This window comes from Xylaria bambusicola (assembly GCF_022495145.1).
Source record: "Xylaria bambusicola strain CBS 139988 unplaced genomic scaffold F5B22scaffold_33, whole genome shotgun sequence".
Taxonomy (NCBI): domain Eukaryota; kingdom Fungi; phylum Ascomycota; class Sordariomycetes; order Xylariales; family Xylariaceae; genus Xylaria; species Xylaria bambusicola.
This window is the reverse complement of record NW_025953586.1, coordinates 184,229-199,351: the sequence shown is the minus strand read 5'-3', so window position 1 is coordinate 199,351 and position 15,123 is coordinate 184,229. Positions and strand designations below refer to the sequence as shown.

The window sequence follows — 15,123 nt, the reverse complement described above, 5'->3', positions numbered from 1 at the left end:
AAAACATTTGGTGATGCTCCCTTTCCTTTACCAAACCGCAATTTTTGGGTATCAACAAAGTATCCTCACACGCTCCGGATGCAATCAGAGCAGCCATTAAAAGGCTTTATGATATAAACAGTGAAAAGAAACAAAAACAGTGCGATTGTAAGAAAAGAAAACAAGTAGATGATAATTTGCGCGTCCTAGGCTGGTGACGTAGGGTGTCTGAGTCGGCACGGCGAAAGAGTGCCTGGGTAGTTCTCAGGCCAGGCGCATGGTTTGAGGGGATCCATCTTATAAGACAGCGCTGCGTTGCAGCACCTTCTTGAGTGAATCGGTATCAAAGTCTTCATCCTCGGGAATCATGTCAATTATTCCCGTGAGGTTGGCGAACAGGTCTCCCTGGTTTCGATAGCCAAGGATGGTGGGGACGGCGGCGTTGTCAAATTCGATGTCCTCATAGTGCACCTTCACAAAGTGGATGTAAGGATAGGCGGAGACGAGAGGGCGCAGGGCTGATTCCATCATTCCTGATACTTGGCACTATGTTTGAGGTTAGCATGGGCATTTCGTGACAAAGAACGGGAAGAGAGGGGTAGATGAGGATGGTATACTAACCTCGTGATCGTAAACAAATACGACGACAGTTGTGTCCCTGCCAACTTTCTCGATGGCATCAAGGTAACCCAAGGCATCCACCGTGTCAAAGCGGCCGAACATGCGAGGACTGGGACTCGTCCGGCGACTACGGACATTCTTACTCTTGGCCTCGGCCTCCAACTCCAGCCTCCTCGCCTCGCGCCACTGCTGTAAGAAGGCCTCCTCATCGGAGTCTACATCGTCTTCGCTGTCTGCGGGGCTTGATACATTGGTACCGTTTGGACGATCAGTCATGGATAAACCCATGACTGAGCGGCGCACGGCGCTGACTTTGTTCCGCCATTTGCCCTGGCGCGCCTGTTCATAGGCCCTTGCATCAGCGATGACACCCTTGACGCCGGTAGCACGTCCCGAGTCGAAACTAGCGGGCGGCAACGTGATGTCACCAGATCGGATAACGGGGGCACGCATGGCTTCTTCGATCTGAGCGTTACGATAACGGTCTTCTTCGTCCTGTTCGCTGTGGTCGCTGTCGTGGTCGTCTCTGTCTTCTGGATGTACACGGGATCCTTTGTCGGTATTGTTGTCAATGAAGCTCTGGAATTCTTCCTGAGCGGGCGTTGGATTGTTATTGATAGAAGTCGAAGTCATAGTGAAGAAGAAGAAGAAGAAGAAGAGGGAAGGAAGAGAGGCGATGATGGGGGGGTGCGAGATCGCAAGGATTATATAAAAAGGATGGGGAGGATGGATTGTAAAAGCGGCTGCCAGCACCACTTGGTAAATAGTAGAGGTGGTAAGGTAGTTGGATAGTATGACGGAGTCGGTCAGTCAGTCGGTTGGGTTCGCTTGGTCTCGCTTGGTCGGGGATGTGCCAGGATGTTGTTGTTCGCCTGGCCGGGTTGGCAGGGTGGGTAGGTAGGCGGCGTAATGCGTGATGGCACGGTTGAATGGGTCGGAATGGCACAAGGGGCCTTCTGGAACAATGCCTAATCAAGACTGGCGGTTGTCAGGGAACCAGGGTCAAAGGCTTGTCAAAGCAGGGAGGGTGAGAATGAGCCCTGTCTGCTTTGTGTCAAGCGTTTCAGGTCTTTGTCGTCTTTGAGGGGGATGTGCGAGAATGACGGTGTGTGTGGGTGTGGTGGGAAGACACGGCAGACAAAGGAAACAAAGGAGAAAAATGGAATGTGCACACCAAAGCAGACGAGGCACGTGGAGCTCCTACTGCCGTACTTACTTACCTACATACTAAGTAAGTAGTAGGCTTCCAGGCAAATTTGATCACGATGATCGAAATATAGTACCTACAGACTGATGTTGATAAGACGCGTACACATACAACTACACTCCCACGGTGGTCACACAAAATTAGGGGACACACATCGGCATCTACGGTACATGTACTTAGGTACTCCAGGTACCTAGGCCCAGGTAGGCCCAGTACAGTCCGCTACCGAAACAGACTTGAGCCAAGGTAGGCTAGTATTAGCAGTGGCTGTGGGCAATGCTAAGCCAAAACGTGCTAAATTATGCCCTGAAACGGCACTATCCTAGCTTTCTTAGGTTAGTAGCTTTAAATGAATCCAAGCAGATCCAAGCAAGTTGCCTAACGGAGTCTCCGTTTCCCTGCTCGTCATTCCGCCCATCCATCTACCGCTCGCAGAGGGACAGGCTTAAGCCTTACTTATGAGGCAGCATCATTTACGATCCAGTGGCATAATTAGTATTGATCTCACTAGAGATGAAGAGTCCTAAGTCAATACTTAAAATTAGCTATTGACATAGTCCATGCAATTGGCGGGTTGGCGGGTTGACGGATGAGTCAGTCGCTGATACTTGCAGAAATACAGAGATGGGTTACCCATCCGTAGATACCTACTTTAGGTAAGTCCTCACCGCTTGCTCTTCTTCTGTGCTGTGTGGTGCAGCATTCCTCCAATATTCCTTTCAGCTATTATTATCGTCATGATCATGATCGTGTTAGTATTACCAGTGTCTTTTTTCGTTACCATATTGGCCAAATTGAACGGCCCAAAAGAGTCGTTGCATTCGCCATGTGTCGCCCATCTAAATTGATATATTTCCTGCCGGTATCCTTTGATTACACTGCTACTTGGTACATGAATTACTACGCTGCAATACCACCCACGGCTATGCAGGTTATTTGATTGATGTTGCCTACGAGAAATGACCTACATGAAAAATTCATTGGCTATGCCAAACAGGTACCGACATATAACGTAGCATAGTTTACATCGGTTAAGCCTAGACTGGAGTGTAACAGCGGCATGCCCGTTGCAAAGATGGCAAAGAAGCTAGAGAAGGGAAACCGGGGGAACAAGGTGCAATACCAATGCCCTCCTTCCAAGCAAACAGCTTGCTGCCTATTTAAGTAGTACATCTATCGTGTACTTCTACTAGTTCGGTATGAACATAGCAATATAGATAGGCGTATGTCGCTACTCGAGAGAGTCTAGAGTCCTTGGGACTCGGGAGTAAGTAAGCAAGTGAGTACGCCACCACGCGAACGCTGTCAGACTGAATGGTTGCGGCAAAAGAGTGGATGCATTAGGCGCATAAACACGTGCTGGCCAAGACCAAAGTCTCTATTTTTATCGAACGAGGAATTTCCACCGCAATCCGACACAGGATACCGAATGCCATGCGTTCCCGAAGAACCAACTTGTCAACCACACACCGCTACCTCGAGCGAGCTAGAGGGGGGACGGTGGCAAATGCAATGGACCATCGCAGATTTGTCAAGGACTTTCGGCATCTAGGAAAGGGCTCTGGAAAGGGGCGTCAACCTGTCGACAACGGTATGTGTATAGGTAGATCTACGTCTATAACTTGCGAGATGAGAGGTAGGTATGCACTATGATCATACAAGGTTAATAGGGTCAACTATGGTCCAAACAGGGGGTTCATGACATTGGATCTCGGGGTGTTAATCTCGAGACAGATCATCTTGTTACTCGCTTGCCCGCTCGCTTACCATGATCAACAGAAGCACATTAGGTGGACAGGGGTCTAGTGGTGGCGATCAGGGGCGTCCAATTTTCTAGACTACTGTACACTAGGGACATAGAATCCCCCATCGTTCCAAAACACCGGTTATCGAGGATCCAATCAGAGGGGTATCAGGAAGCAAGATGAGCCCTGCTCCTTGCACGGCTGAGGAGATTCTCGTCTGATGGATGCTGTAGCGTTTGGGAATTCCCTCCACCGCCGCCTACCGACTGTATTCACGCTGACTTGATCGTTCGAGGATCGGTGGCTTCCCGGCCCAGCGGACCAGCGTGTCTGGATTTCGGGTAGATCAACATCCCTAGAATCGTCGTTGTGTGTGCATGATATGGATGGTAAAATAGCACAATCAGACGAACTCAGATACCCAAGCGAGAAGAGCAACGCCGCTAGCCCTGTCTGCCCTGGTCATTCGCAATCAGACGCAAGCGGGGTTGTCCTTTGATAGGATAATGCCCTGCTACAATCTTGACATGAAGACGAATTGCCACTTACAGTAGTTAGGCTGGAAATCAGCCGATACGAAGATAACCTCGGATAACCTACGTCACAGCATTGTGCCGCTCGTTGGTGTGCTTTTTGTTTGTGTTGGACGAGCAGCACGTGGCGTGCCATGGCCACGTGTGATGTGGCCACCACCATGCCGGGATCTACAGGTTGCCTACGATCCCGCGAGGCATGTCGGTCACATGTGCAGTTTCATAACTTAGCCTACGAACGGGCGGCCTTGAAGCGTCTCGAGAACGAATGCTGATGTACGTGCGCATTTTATGCTTGAAATAGGTAGCATCCGGCACTTGCGGAATGGAAGCTATGCGTGGCGCAGAAGGAAAATCTCTCTGGGGCCATTGGTACGCTGTATTCGGGCGAGGAACACGACAATAAATCTGTAAACGGACATTAGAGCCGAACCTCGGAAATCACTTAGGGCTATGCCATTGAATGTAGACCTGTAATACGCGGAGTAACATACTCTTCTCGTTTTAATACACTTAACAAACTAACCGCTACCTACACTCTACGCCGCCCTTCATCCATACTAGGTCGGTAATCAATGGATGCCGTGAACAGATAACACCTTTCCATGACAATGGTCAGCCTTTCGCAGGTCCAATTGCTTAGAGTATAAGTAAGTCTAAATGTGACCATGAACGTGGTGAAATCCAGCGTGGGATAAAAATAGGTACAGGTCACGAGCCTACCCGTCAGCTTTTGAGTTCGCGGTTTCGGGCCCCTTTTGAAAACCGCGCGAGAACCGTTCTTGTTTCGAAAGATTGCGATCACCCCACCCTTGCACGATGCCACGCGAGTTCTCACACTTTTTTGTTTCTCCGGATTTACATCTGTATCGTGTTTATGAACCACGGCACACATCATGAGTGAAGCAATTAGGTTAGGTCAGTTTTCCTTCTTGGCCGTGGATAAATCAATATGTTCAAGTGTGCTTAGTAGATTGTTGCTAGTCTCTACTAGTCTTGCTTCATATATACTACCTACTACCCGAATACCCCAGGTTAAGAAGTTATTACCCGGTTGATCGGCTAGATACTACACAGTAGGGGATGGATTGAAAGGGTAAATCAGCTCTGCATTCTCAACATGACTGCCTCCGCTCACCATCGTATCTCTATATTGGAAAGTATAATCAGAGACACTGCTTATAACTCAATTATGAAAACACACATGCTCAATAGGAAACCACCTAGGTAGACTATGGAGTACAGTGGATATGTAGATCATATACACATGTGCAGTATGTACATACTGAGTAAATGTGTTGTCACTTTCCCAGCTTTACACAAGTTGGTATATTTCAGGACCTACCCGGTAATCCCCAAATTCGGCCGTTAAACCAACATGTCTCATGTCTTCGATGTGAGAACTCCGGCGGTTTCTACTAACTACAGTACATAACGCATCCACATCCACGGACTTGGTATCCCATTGCAGACAAGCTAGAGTTCATACAAAGTAGATCAACCAGAGTTGAACCTAGTGTAACTCTGATACGTGTCAAGGGATAGCTCTCCCTCATGTCCAGGACGTGATTGTTACAAGCCATCGTAAACATGACACCGTTTATGTTAAAGAATCAGGTGATATCCAATATTCTAGCCAGCAACTGCTATCACTTTTTGGAGGCCATACCAGAAATATCACTGTTGCTGCTGCTTCTATTCATAGATTGCTGGCCCCCATAAGCACATTGCATTCATCTGCGTTTGCCATTGTTGATTGCAACACAACACACATGATATATATCTCATATATGTAGTTATAGGTAGTCATACATCTCATATACCTAGCTAGACCACTCCACTTTCCAAACACAGCATACCTCTCTTATCTCATCTCATCCCATACTACCTCAGTTCCATGTTCGCCTCTTTTGTTGCTCATGACACTTCCAACAAGTGGAGGACGATCCTTAGCAGATACAAATACTACTTAACTTGCATAAATAGTCGGTATGCAGGTGAACAAGAATAAGACAGCGCACGGGAAAGTCGGTGCTTAAGCACTGTAAGAACGGGTTACCAGATCACATCCGTGGTACGAGACTTGCCTTTGATCATTCCATGACTGAGCGCCTACTCGTGACGGAGATGTAACCTCCGTAGGACTCCGCAGATATCTATGCAAGTCTACTACTTACATACTACAAATTCCTTCTTCTAAATATATCAACTCGCCGAGAGGCCATGATCGATTTTACGACCAGGCTCTCAGCCTCGGCCTAAGAGCTCAGTTGAGATGGTCAAGAACACCCATTAGCCATGTAAGAGGTTCTACATAAGACACACGAGCTCAAGCTCTTGAAGACGCAGAGCAAATCCTAGTTGTCTCATATGTGTATAACTAGAACGCGAGACTTGGCGATGATTCGGGTTGAAACGCTGGTATGAACGGTAACGTCACTATAAAAAAGAATACACTATTCTAAACCATTTCCTAGCCGACAAAGCTAGTATCAGAACAGACCGTTTCATTTCGATTATCAACCAAACTACTGCTGTCATATACCCCTACACTGCACATCCCGAGCAATCTGAATCTGGATAAGAAGCCGGACTCTAACAAGGTGATGAATCAATCCAAGTCTCCGTATTGGGCGGTTGGAAATTTAATACCATAAAGGAAAGCAAACAGCATAGCAACTCCTAGTTGCTCTTCCTGAATTCCCTCAGGCTTCTGGACGAGATACCAAATGCTATGTATCTACAACACCCTCTTAGCATATATATTCTTTCCTTCTCAAACATTTCAAAGTACCCAAGTGTCAAAACTCACCATGAAGGACTAATGAAGTACCACACACCCTGCAATTCATATTGATTTACTTAGATGCTCTCTCTATACACTACTACCTGCGTCCCGCGAATAATATCTATATCTCCTCCTCATTCCCCCTATCTCACATGACCAGCTAACCAAAAACCAGCTGAACAAGCCCGTCTCTCACAGCACCCCTCACCACCCCCCTTCGCTCTTTCTCAAATCAGATCAGCACACATCCAGCACTCTTCGTACACAATATGCCCCATCTTAGACCATGGGCCAGACACTCACTCACTCACTTACTTGCTCAAAGAGAAGAGCTAGCTAGCCTATGCGTTCGTTCTCTTGGTCTCATCAAATACTACTACTATTATTGCTATTATTATTAGTATTCAATGCCAGGGCTCATCCAATACGCCAACTTTTCCACGGACAAAGTCTCCCGGAAGATATACGGGGCGTACCAGGCTAGGAATTCCACATACACCCAGCTACCCATCCAACCAACCCTAGCACAAGGTAGGTAGGCTATGAAGCTATTCACACAAGACTTCTTTCCTCCATCCGAAAGACGGACTGAACAATAAGATCATTCCCTCGTACAGAAATACATAATTGAACATCTAGAGAGAAATGGGGGACGTCGACTTTAGATCCACCATATCTCGTCCATCCCTTCCCTTCCCTTGCCTTCGGTCTTTCCCCCATCTTCCCATACACATATCCAGCTATGACATACCAGAAGTATGAATCTCATCTCATCACATACACAGTACCACAATTCATCTATCCACCTATTTACATATCTATCTATACGCACCCACACACACACACTTATATATATATATATATATATAGCCCCAGAATCACAAACCTTACCTAAACGACCAAGTAACCAACCGACCAACTCAGCCAAACCACCAACCAACCAAAGACAGATGCCATATATAAAGTAAGTGAATTCATAAAAATGCCCACTGAGATACAAAAGTACACTCCATTTCATTTTATAATTCCCTAATCTTTCTCAGCAAGACTTCCCCGAGAGACGCAGAAGTAACCTAAACCAATCATATATGGATTCTGCACTCCTCGCCTCCGAGATATAACAAACATCCAACACCAACAACATGCAATCAGTCGCTCTCTCTCTATTGCCTATTACCTACCTCAAGCAATATTGTATACCCACCAGCCCTTCACCATCTACATCTATCTAAACAAAACCCCCCCCGCGCTCCCCCGCCCCCCAAAAGTTAACAAGGCCTACGCAAATCATGCAACACGAATTACGTTCAGAGAACTCAACCAAACCAAAAAAAACAACGAGTTCTGTAACATTTTTAAGACGATCTTTGGCATTCGTAGGACATGGCTATATGGTTATTGGTACAGGCAGTTTAAAGACGGGGGGAAGAGACAACCACCAATGACGCCTTGTTCCCATTTGCTCTGCTTTGCTTTGCTTTGCTCTGCTCCCCGCTCCTCTTTACTTTCTCTGACCGCCTTGAAGTAGGTAACTTCCAAAGCTAGAAGAAGCCCGACCACACTTGCGCCGCCACGACGAGCGGAACAAGCGAGAAGAGGGGATAATCTAGGAACGGGACCTTTGGGGTGATTATGTGCCAAATAAATCATCACCAGCCACGATGCAGACCAAGCATGTGACTCTCTTTCTCTTTCCCTCTTCACTAAGCCTCCCCCCTACACAGTTTGGGGCTATCGACCCCCGTCCAACCCTTCTCTCTCAACTATGATATTCTTTTTGTATCTTCGAAAAAAAAGAACATGAAAGACAACCTCCGCTCCATCTACCATGAGGAGAAACCGGGAGTTGTTAGTGAAGGAAGAAAAAAAACGAGAAAACATAAAGACGCGCAGGAATGGAATTTTTCGACAGAAAGACCAGTTAATATGAACACGCTCCTCGGGTGCGAGAACACATCGTAATCCGTATATCAATAAGCTGAGAATAGGGGAAACCAGTTCACAAAGGGAGAAGTGGCGACCGCAGACCAATACCTCGCCTGGTATAGGTCTATACCCCGTAGGGTTGCGGTGACGCCTACGAGTGCGCGCGTAAAGTAGTAGATTTAATAATCGCTAACGGCTTCGGACGGCCGTCGTGAGTCAACAGGATTCGGGTGGCAAGGCGTGGTATTATGATGTTGACGGTTTGAGGTATAACCTAAAAAAATAATTTTCCCTCTCCTCTCGAGTGGTGTTAATGCACCGTATCAAATAATGTCGAGTACAATGCTGGCCAGGGTCAAAGGGGGGAAAGGGTTTCGTGGCGTCGTCGTGTCTACATCAACTCTAGATCAGAGTTGCAAATACGGATCGAATAGGCATTAGTTCGGAACATCCCCGGCTGAAGCTATATATATTATAGCACATTATTCCCCAGGTCGTGAGGTAAGATTTAGTATGCCCAGATTTTGAGCTACAGAAATTAGCCATACTGAAAAGTAATAAACACAGAACCGCGACAGGATGTTATGCAACTTACCACAGAGTCCCAAGAACCAGTACACAAGCTGATACCGTCGTTGCTAACTCCAAGACAGCTGACACGGTTTTCGTGGCCCACGAGTGAGCCGACCTTTTCCCCTCTCGTGACATCCCACACCTAAGCAAAGGATTAGTATACGGCTTTGTGTGAAGGTGAGTGTATTGCTATTCGAGCGTACCTTGCATTCAAAGTCATCGTAACCGGCAAATAGAAGTCGTCCTGAAACAGATGTAGCTACGGATGTAATGCCACATAAGATAGATTCGGACTAAAACGTATGGTTAATATAGCGGACACGAAGACTTATGTGGGAACGAAGCTTACGCCGTAAAGGTTGAGCTCTCGATCAGCACGGATATCAAACAACCGGCAGGTCGCGTCGTCCGAACCAGTGACAAATGAGTGACCATCTGGGAAGAAATGAATGGCATTAATGTCGGATTCGTGTCCAGCGAAGGTCTGGACAGCCTTGCCGGCACGAATGTCCCATAATTTGGCAAAGGCGTCGCAGGCACCTGAGATAAAAGTGTTTTGATTTGTTGGGTTTAAGCTAATGCTCATGACATCGCCCAAGTGATCGGCAAATTCCATAACCTTGGTGCCTGTTTCAATGTCCCATTTCATACAGGTCATGTCGCCTGACGAAGTGAGGATGCTGCGGTCATTGATGAAGCGGCAGCAAGATAGATAGCCAGCATGGCTAGTTAATTCCCGGGCGACACGAGTGGGTCCTTCTCGATTCTGGTTGAGGTTATAGATGGAGCAGATGTTATCCAAGCCACCGCAGGCGACATAATTACCGCTCGGGGCGTAAGCGCAGGTCATAACCCAAGACGAGCGCAGTGGTATGGCGTGTACTTTGTTCGTTGTATAAGCATCCCAGATAATCAACTTGCCATCTTGTGAGGCGGAAACGAGATGTCTCCGATCGGTGGACCAATGCATAGCGTAGATCTTGGCTAGATGGCCCTTGAGTGTCTTCTTTGTCTTCATTAACTGATTCCTCGGGATGGACTCGTGAGATTGCTGCGCTACAGCGCGAACTAATCGGGCAAAACCAAGACAAGATTAGCAACAATGGCGATGGAAGCCGAATGGCAGATTGATGAACGCCGACGACAACGAGGGCGATGACGAGACTTACGTGTTGTGTCGGCCAACTCATCCTTTTTCCGCTTGATCCTATCCTTTAGGGTTTCAGCCTCGCGTCGCGCCTGCTGAATGCGCGCCTGCATTGCCTCGGGCGACACGTCGTTCCCTCTTTGCGAATCCATGGTTGGGTGTTTTCGGACGAGACGTGACTTGTATCGGCGAGAGAGAAGGGGAGGGAGATGCCGGGGAGGCGGAGGGATCGCGGGCGACGGCGGCGAATGAGCAAGCGGCCAAAACGACGATAACGGGAGGCGATGGGTGAAAGGGGTGTGAGACGTGGGAGCGACGACAATTGAGGATCCAAGTCGTGAATGGAACGCGGCGTGTGGACGAAACACCAAGGCTCGGGCTTCGAAAAAGGAGAGAGAGGATAGGTGTGAGGTTGGCAATCAGTCGGGGGCTACGAGCGGTGGAGGTTTGGCCGGGAGAGGAATGAATGAATGGATGGATGCAGGTGGATTGGGGGGGGGATGGGGATGCAAAGCTCTAGGGAGTCCAGGGGGGTGGTTGTGTGGTGGTGGTAGTAGTGGTAGTGGTGGTCGAGGTTATGATTGTTAGGCAGGCAGGTACCTACCCTAGGTACTTTGGGGTACTGTGGGCAAGCTATGTAGGTAGGTGCAGTTAGGTAGGTTAGGTAGGTGTTAATGGGGGTAGTGGCTGCTATAGGTAGGTAGGTAGGTACCTAGCTGCAGGTGTAGTACAGTTGGGTGATAGTGGCCAGAAATCTCGGGCTGGTGGTTGCTGCTAACCTACTTACCTACCTAGGTACCTTCCTACCTACATTAGCGCTTCAACACCACGTCTGTCCATGCTAGATGTTGCTACCTAGGTAGATGCTGAGGCAGGTAATTGCTATGTAGACACACTTATTCACAGCACAGGACTTCTACTGTACTTCGTAAATAGTTCTCCATTTTCTCCAACTCCTCCGACACAGTGTAGACACTAAACCACACTAGTAGGCATCTCCTTCTCATATTAAATAGAGTAGGGCCATGGAAGCCAGTGCTGGGCAGGTGCCAGTTCAGCGAATGAAGCAGCCGGGAACGCTGGCTGACGGGTGGCCCAGCCTGCGAGAAAAAGGGACCAACGCAGCCAGCCGTCCCAGGTACATACATATCATACGGTAGACAGAGTAGGTAAAGCTAGGAAGGAGATGTGGGAAACCACGCCAGCTAAGCCGAACAAGGAGATTACATTGCTCAATCGAGCTCGGTCTAACCACCACTTGTGTCGAGGTACCCGCTCTCTGTCGGCTGGGTGTATCCCATGCGTATCTACACTATGTACGGTACATATGTATGTGGGTAGGTACTTACTGTACTGTGCAGGCACTAACCAAACTGTCGTATTTGGCTGTGGCTGGGATGTTCACCCATTCTGCACCTCTGAAAGCTCCTCAGCACACTATTGGCACTGTTCCTACTCTTCTCACTTAATACTATCTTAGTCATCATCACTGCTCTACATAAGTAGTACATTACACGTATACTTATCTCCTCCTGGATTTATAACAATGTGAAGACTCCGTCGCGGAGGAGCTACGGACCCGAATTGCGCCTAGTCCGGGATACCTGTGCCCCAGACGCCTAGTGTAGGTACCTACCTCTCTCACAGACCTCTGTGCCTAAGCAGGCGCTCGGCAGGTACCTACCTATGTAGGTACATCCCTGGGTAGGTGCTGTTAGCGCATAGTATTGCAGCCGTTAGCTGTCGAGAGAAGCTCCAGTGGAGAGAATTAGGTAGGTGTCGGTCCAAGACCCACTAACACAAACGGTCGGCCACTATCACTCCCACCTGTGGTATAGTACCTACATAGAGGTAAGAGGTTAAGTGAAATGTGCGCATCCTACCGATATTCCTTTGTACTATCTACTACCTACCGAGCCCTACATCGTGTGTAGGACGAAGTTATCGCGTGTTGTTGTACCAGATGTACCGTAGTAATTGATATCATAACAACAACAATATATGTGAACTTTTCCAAGGGAGTACCTACTTCGTACCTAGCGCAGTGTACTTTGTAGGTAGGTAGCTGGGCTGGGTTGGGTAGTAGTGTAAACCAGGCAAGGCAGATTTTGCGAAAGCTAGGATATCCGACATGGCTTACAAAACACGGGCCGGACGCCTCTTCCAGCCTTAAATGTACTTATAGCTTGGTGCACAGGTGTTTTGCTAATGATGTGGAATCTATACCTATATATGTATGTAGGTATTTGAAAACTTACAGCTTATAAATCCTACATTTATTTACTTGATCCTCAATCCGGAGACACACCGATACGTGTATAGGAGAAGGAGTAGGTATGTTGGTTCAAGCCAACACTCCGAACATGACATACGGTACCTACCATAATATGGTAGACCATGTATGTAGATGTTGTAGATGTAAGCATTTGTTTAGTGTACCTACTGTAGCTTCAGCCATTCATTCGCCTTAGTATTATCTCAATTACTGTATCCTACAAGCACATGATGTCCTTGTGAGCCCCAACCCACATCGAGAGCCCTGGAGGCGCGTCGGTCAGTACGTCGTATTGCATAGGTCCTTGCTTGCAGTTACATACCTATCTGCTCCTATACATACCTAGGTAGGTATTCTACCTGAGGATCATCTACAGACAGAGGTAAGGAAGGATAAGGAGGAGTGCCATACAAACACTTCAATGCCTCTCCCTACTTACTTACAGACAACGGACCCCTGGTAAATGGGCAAATACCTAGAATTACCTACACAGAATTAGGGACGCTAGTGCACGAAATTTGGACGGTCGATAGTTCCCCTGACTTGCATATGGCTTCTGGCCAATCCCGTCGTGGTGGTCGTGGTGGTCTTGGGCGGTTCAATTTCCGCCGGCCACTCGACGATCAAATTTCGCGTAAACCCCTGTTCTGGAAGGCCCACGCCTGTGCGTTTGTTTCTGTTGAACTGTCTGCCGTCTGTGTCTTGTCTTGTTCATCGATCATGAATCCGGTTAAGCTTCCGCATCATGTACCTACTTGTTGGTGAGATCTAGGTATTGTCTAAAACCTTTATTGCAGCCTGTCTACCTATCTCCAGGTATTACATACTTACATGCTGTGATACCACGTCAACGTACGTCTCCTCGCTAGGGATGCTTGGAAGTCCTCAAGAGCCACCAGCAGTCTCGGTATCGGCTTTGGGGAATAGTACGTACACCTATACCTACCGATATAGGTAGACCTACAGATGCCTGGCTACTTTTCATTGGTGCTTATACTGACAGTACCTCCCAGCCCTAGAAACGATCCGAGGTTATCAGTCCCGACAGCCCGGTCCTAGATACCTCCTTAGATGTACATACTGTTACTGTATCCAGGTGCTACGATAAATAGTTCTCATATCGATCGTATTAGGCCCGAAGCTAATGTGGGTTAACGATATCCTCAACTGCAACTAATCCACTACCATCGATCTCGGTCATCGTGAATAGGCTAGTAGCTTACATAGTACTTAGTAGGCGTGGACAGCTACACTACTTACATAGGTAGGTAGGGGTTTTATACGTACAAGTAACATGTCAAGTGTAATTAAACACTCTACATGTATTGTAGGTGTTGTCGAAGAGAGGACTTTCTAAGAATGTACTTGACGACAAACTAGATTATTTCTTTCTTGCTCACATCCCGATTTACCGGTAACCTAGAGAAGCGGGGACATGTAGGAGGGAAAAGCCTTCGTGATACAACTACCTAACTGTGTAACTAGATGTATCTCAAATACTCCAATCATCAAATCCGACCCATTGCCTACTTTACCCAGGTGCAGTAGATACTTCACTACCTACATACAGTATGCTTCTGGAATCCTTCCCAATGTAGATAATTGGTTCCTTTGTCGTTTGCAATACAACCACAACAACAAGTTCAACAGTGATAGGACAAGAATCTGATGCGACATATAGTGCCAAGTGCAGTTGATGACACGACTCAAGTATGCCTATGATGCTAGACTCTGACTTGAAGTCCATGCCCAAGATTGAGGTAAATCTTACCTACACATGAACAATAGATGGTTGGATGCATCATCTGATGTCATCCCGTCTAGCGGACCTCGGCGGTCATATGTTCTGCCCACCTACTTAGATACTTACATTTTATGACATGTTATGCTGACGTCTTTCCCGCATGTAGTTGCACGCTCATTTGTCTGGCAGTATCAGTAGACGATGCCTACACGAGATATGGCGGGGCAAGAAGGCAGCCGGCAAGACAGACCTCGAAGACCCCTTGGTCGTCATGCCGCTGGAAGAACCAGTCGTTGATATAAACTCGTATGTCCGTATATTTCTACGACAGACAAACCAAGACATGGTTGGTTGACTCCGTTAGTTTCTTTCCACTCTTCTCGTCATACATATACCGACTTGTAGACGATGTTGAATCATTGCATTATTCGACCTCATCAGTCATCGAGGACTTCGCCAACGGTATGTGATACTGTCAATGAAATTCCATTATGTAGTAACGGTTCAAGTTGAGGGACAGCGACGAGTTCTTCGCTGGCGCGACCTGTGGTCACGACTCTGCTCGAATCCTCGCATATCTGCCCC

The 15,123-nt window shown here is 47.5% G+C and overlaps 4 protein-coding genes across 4 annotated transcripts in view; 1 reads left to right on the top strand and 3 right to left on the bottom strand.

The window, feature by feature from the left end:
• Positions 1-186: 186 nt before the first annotated feature.
• F5B22DRAFT_292610 (thioredoxin-like protein) lies at positions 187-1,374 on the bottom strand. The gene is made up of 2 exons (XM_047970432.1): positions 601-1,374; positions 187-525 (listed from the first exon to the last, which is right to left on the bottom strand). Exons 1-2 carry the CDS (start codon positions 1,231-1,233, stop codon positions 277-279), a joined length of 882 nt encoding a protein of 293 aa, XP_047829058.1. The 5' UTR covers positions 1,234-1,374; the 3' UTR covers positions 187-276.
• Positions 1,375-7,054: 5,680 nt separating this feature from the next.
• On the bottom strand, positions 7,055-8,169 carry F5B22DRAFT_614117 (uncharacterized protein). Its single transcript, XM_047975447.1, has one exon. It carries the CDS (start codon positions 7,889-7,891, stop codon positions 7,535-7,537), a length of 357 nt encoding a protein of 118 aa, XP_047829057.1. The 5' UTR covers positions 7,892-8,169; the 3' UTR covers positions 7,055-7,534.
• Positions 8,170-9,307: 1,138 nt separating this feature from the next.
• On the bottom strand, positions 9,308-10,671 carry F5B22DRAFT_637578 (guanine nucleotide-binding protein, beta subunit; the record flags this gene model as incomplete). Its single annotated transcript, XM_047977460.1, has 5 exons — positions 9,308-9,328; positions 9,395-9,514; positions 9,576-9,665; positions 9,722-10,440; positions 10,542-10,671. The coding sequence occupies 5 exons, from the start codon at positions 10,669-10,671 to the stop codon at positions 9,308-9,310; spliced, it is 1,080 nt and encodes a 359-aa protein (XP_047829056.1).
• Positions 10,672-14,216: 3,545 nt separating this feature from the next.
• The window catches only part of F5B22DRAFT_292489 (Metallo-dependent hydrolase), a 2,719-nt gene continuing 1,812 nt past the window's right edge, over positions 14,217-15,123 (top strand). The window contains exons 1-4 of the mRNA XM_047970431.1: positions 14,217-14,363; positions 14,476-14,554; positions 14,705-14,844; positions 14,903-15,000. Of these exons, the coding sequence (XP_047829055.1) occupies positions 14,507-14,554; positions 14,705-14,844; positions 14,903-15,000 (286 nt within the window). The 5' untranslated portion in view covers positions 14,217-14,363; positions 14,476-14,506. The remainder of the gene's footprint in view (positions 14,364-14,475; positions 14,555-14,704; positions 14,845-14,902; positions 15,001-15,123) is intronic.

Coding starts and splice junctions, on each gene's coding strand:
- F5B22DRAFT_614117 (XM_047975447.1), bottom strand. CDS start 7,891: ATGAAATGGAGTGTACTTTTGTATCTCAGTGGGCATTTTTATGAATTC.
- F5B22DRAFT_292610 (XM_047970432.1), bottom strand. CDS start 1,233: ATGACTTCGACTTCTATCAATAACAATCCAACGCCCGCTCAGGAAGAA. Junction 526..600: donor TATTTGTTTACGATCACGAG/GTTAGTATACCA, acceptor CCTCAAACATAG/TGCCAAGTATCAGGAATGAT.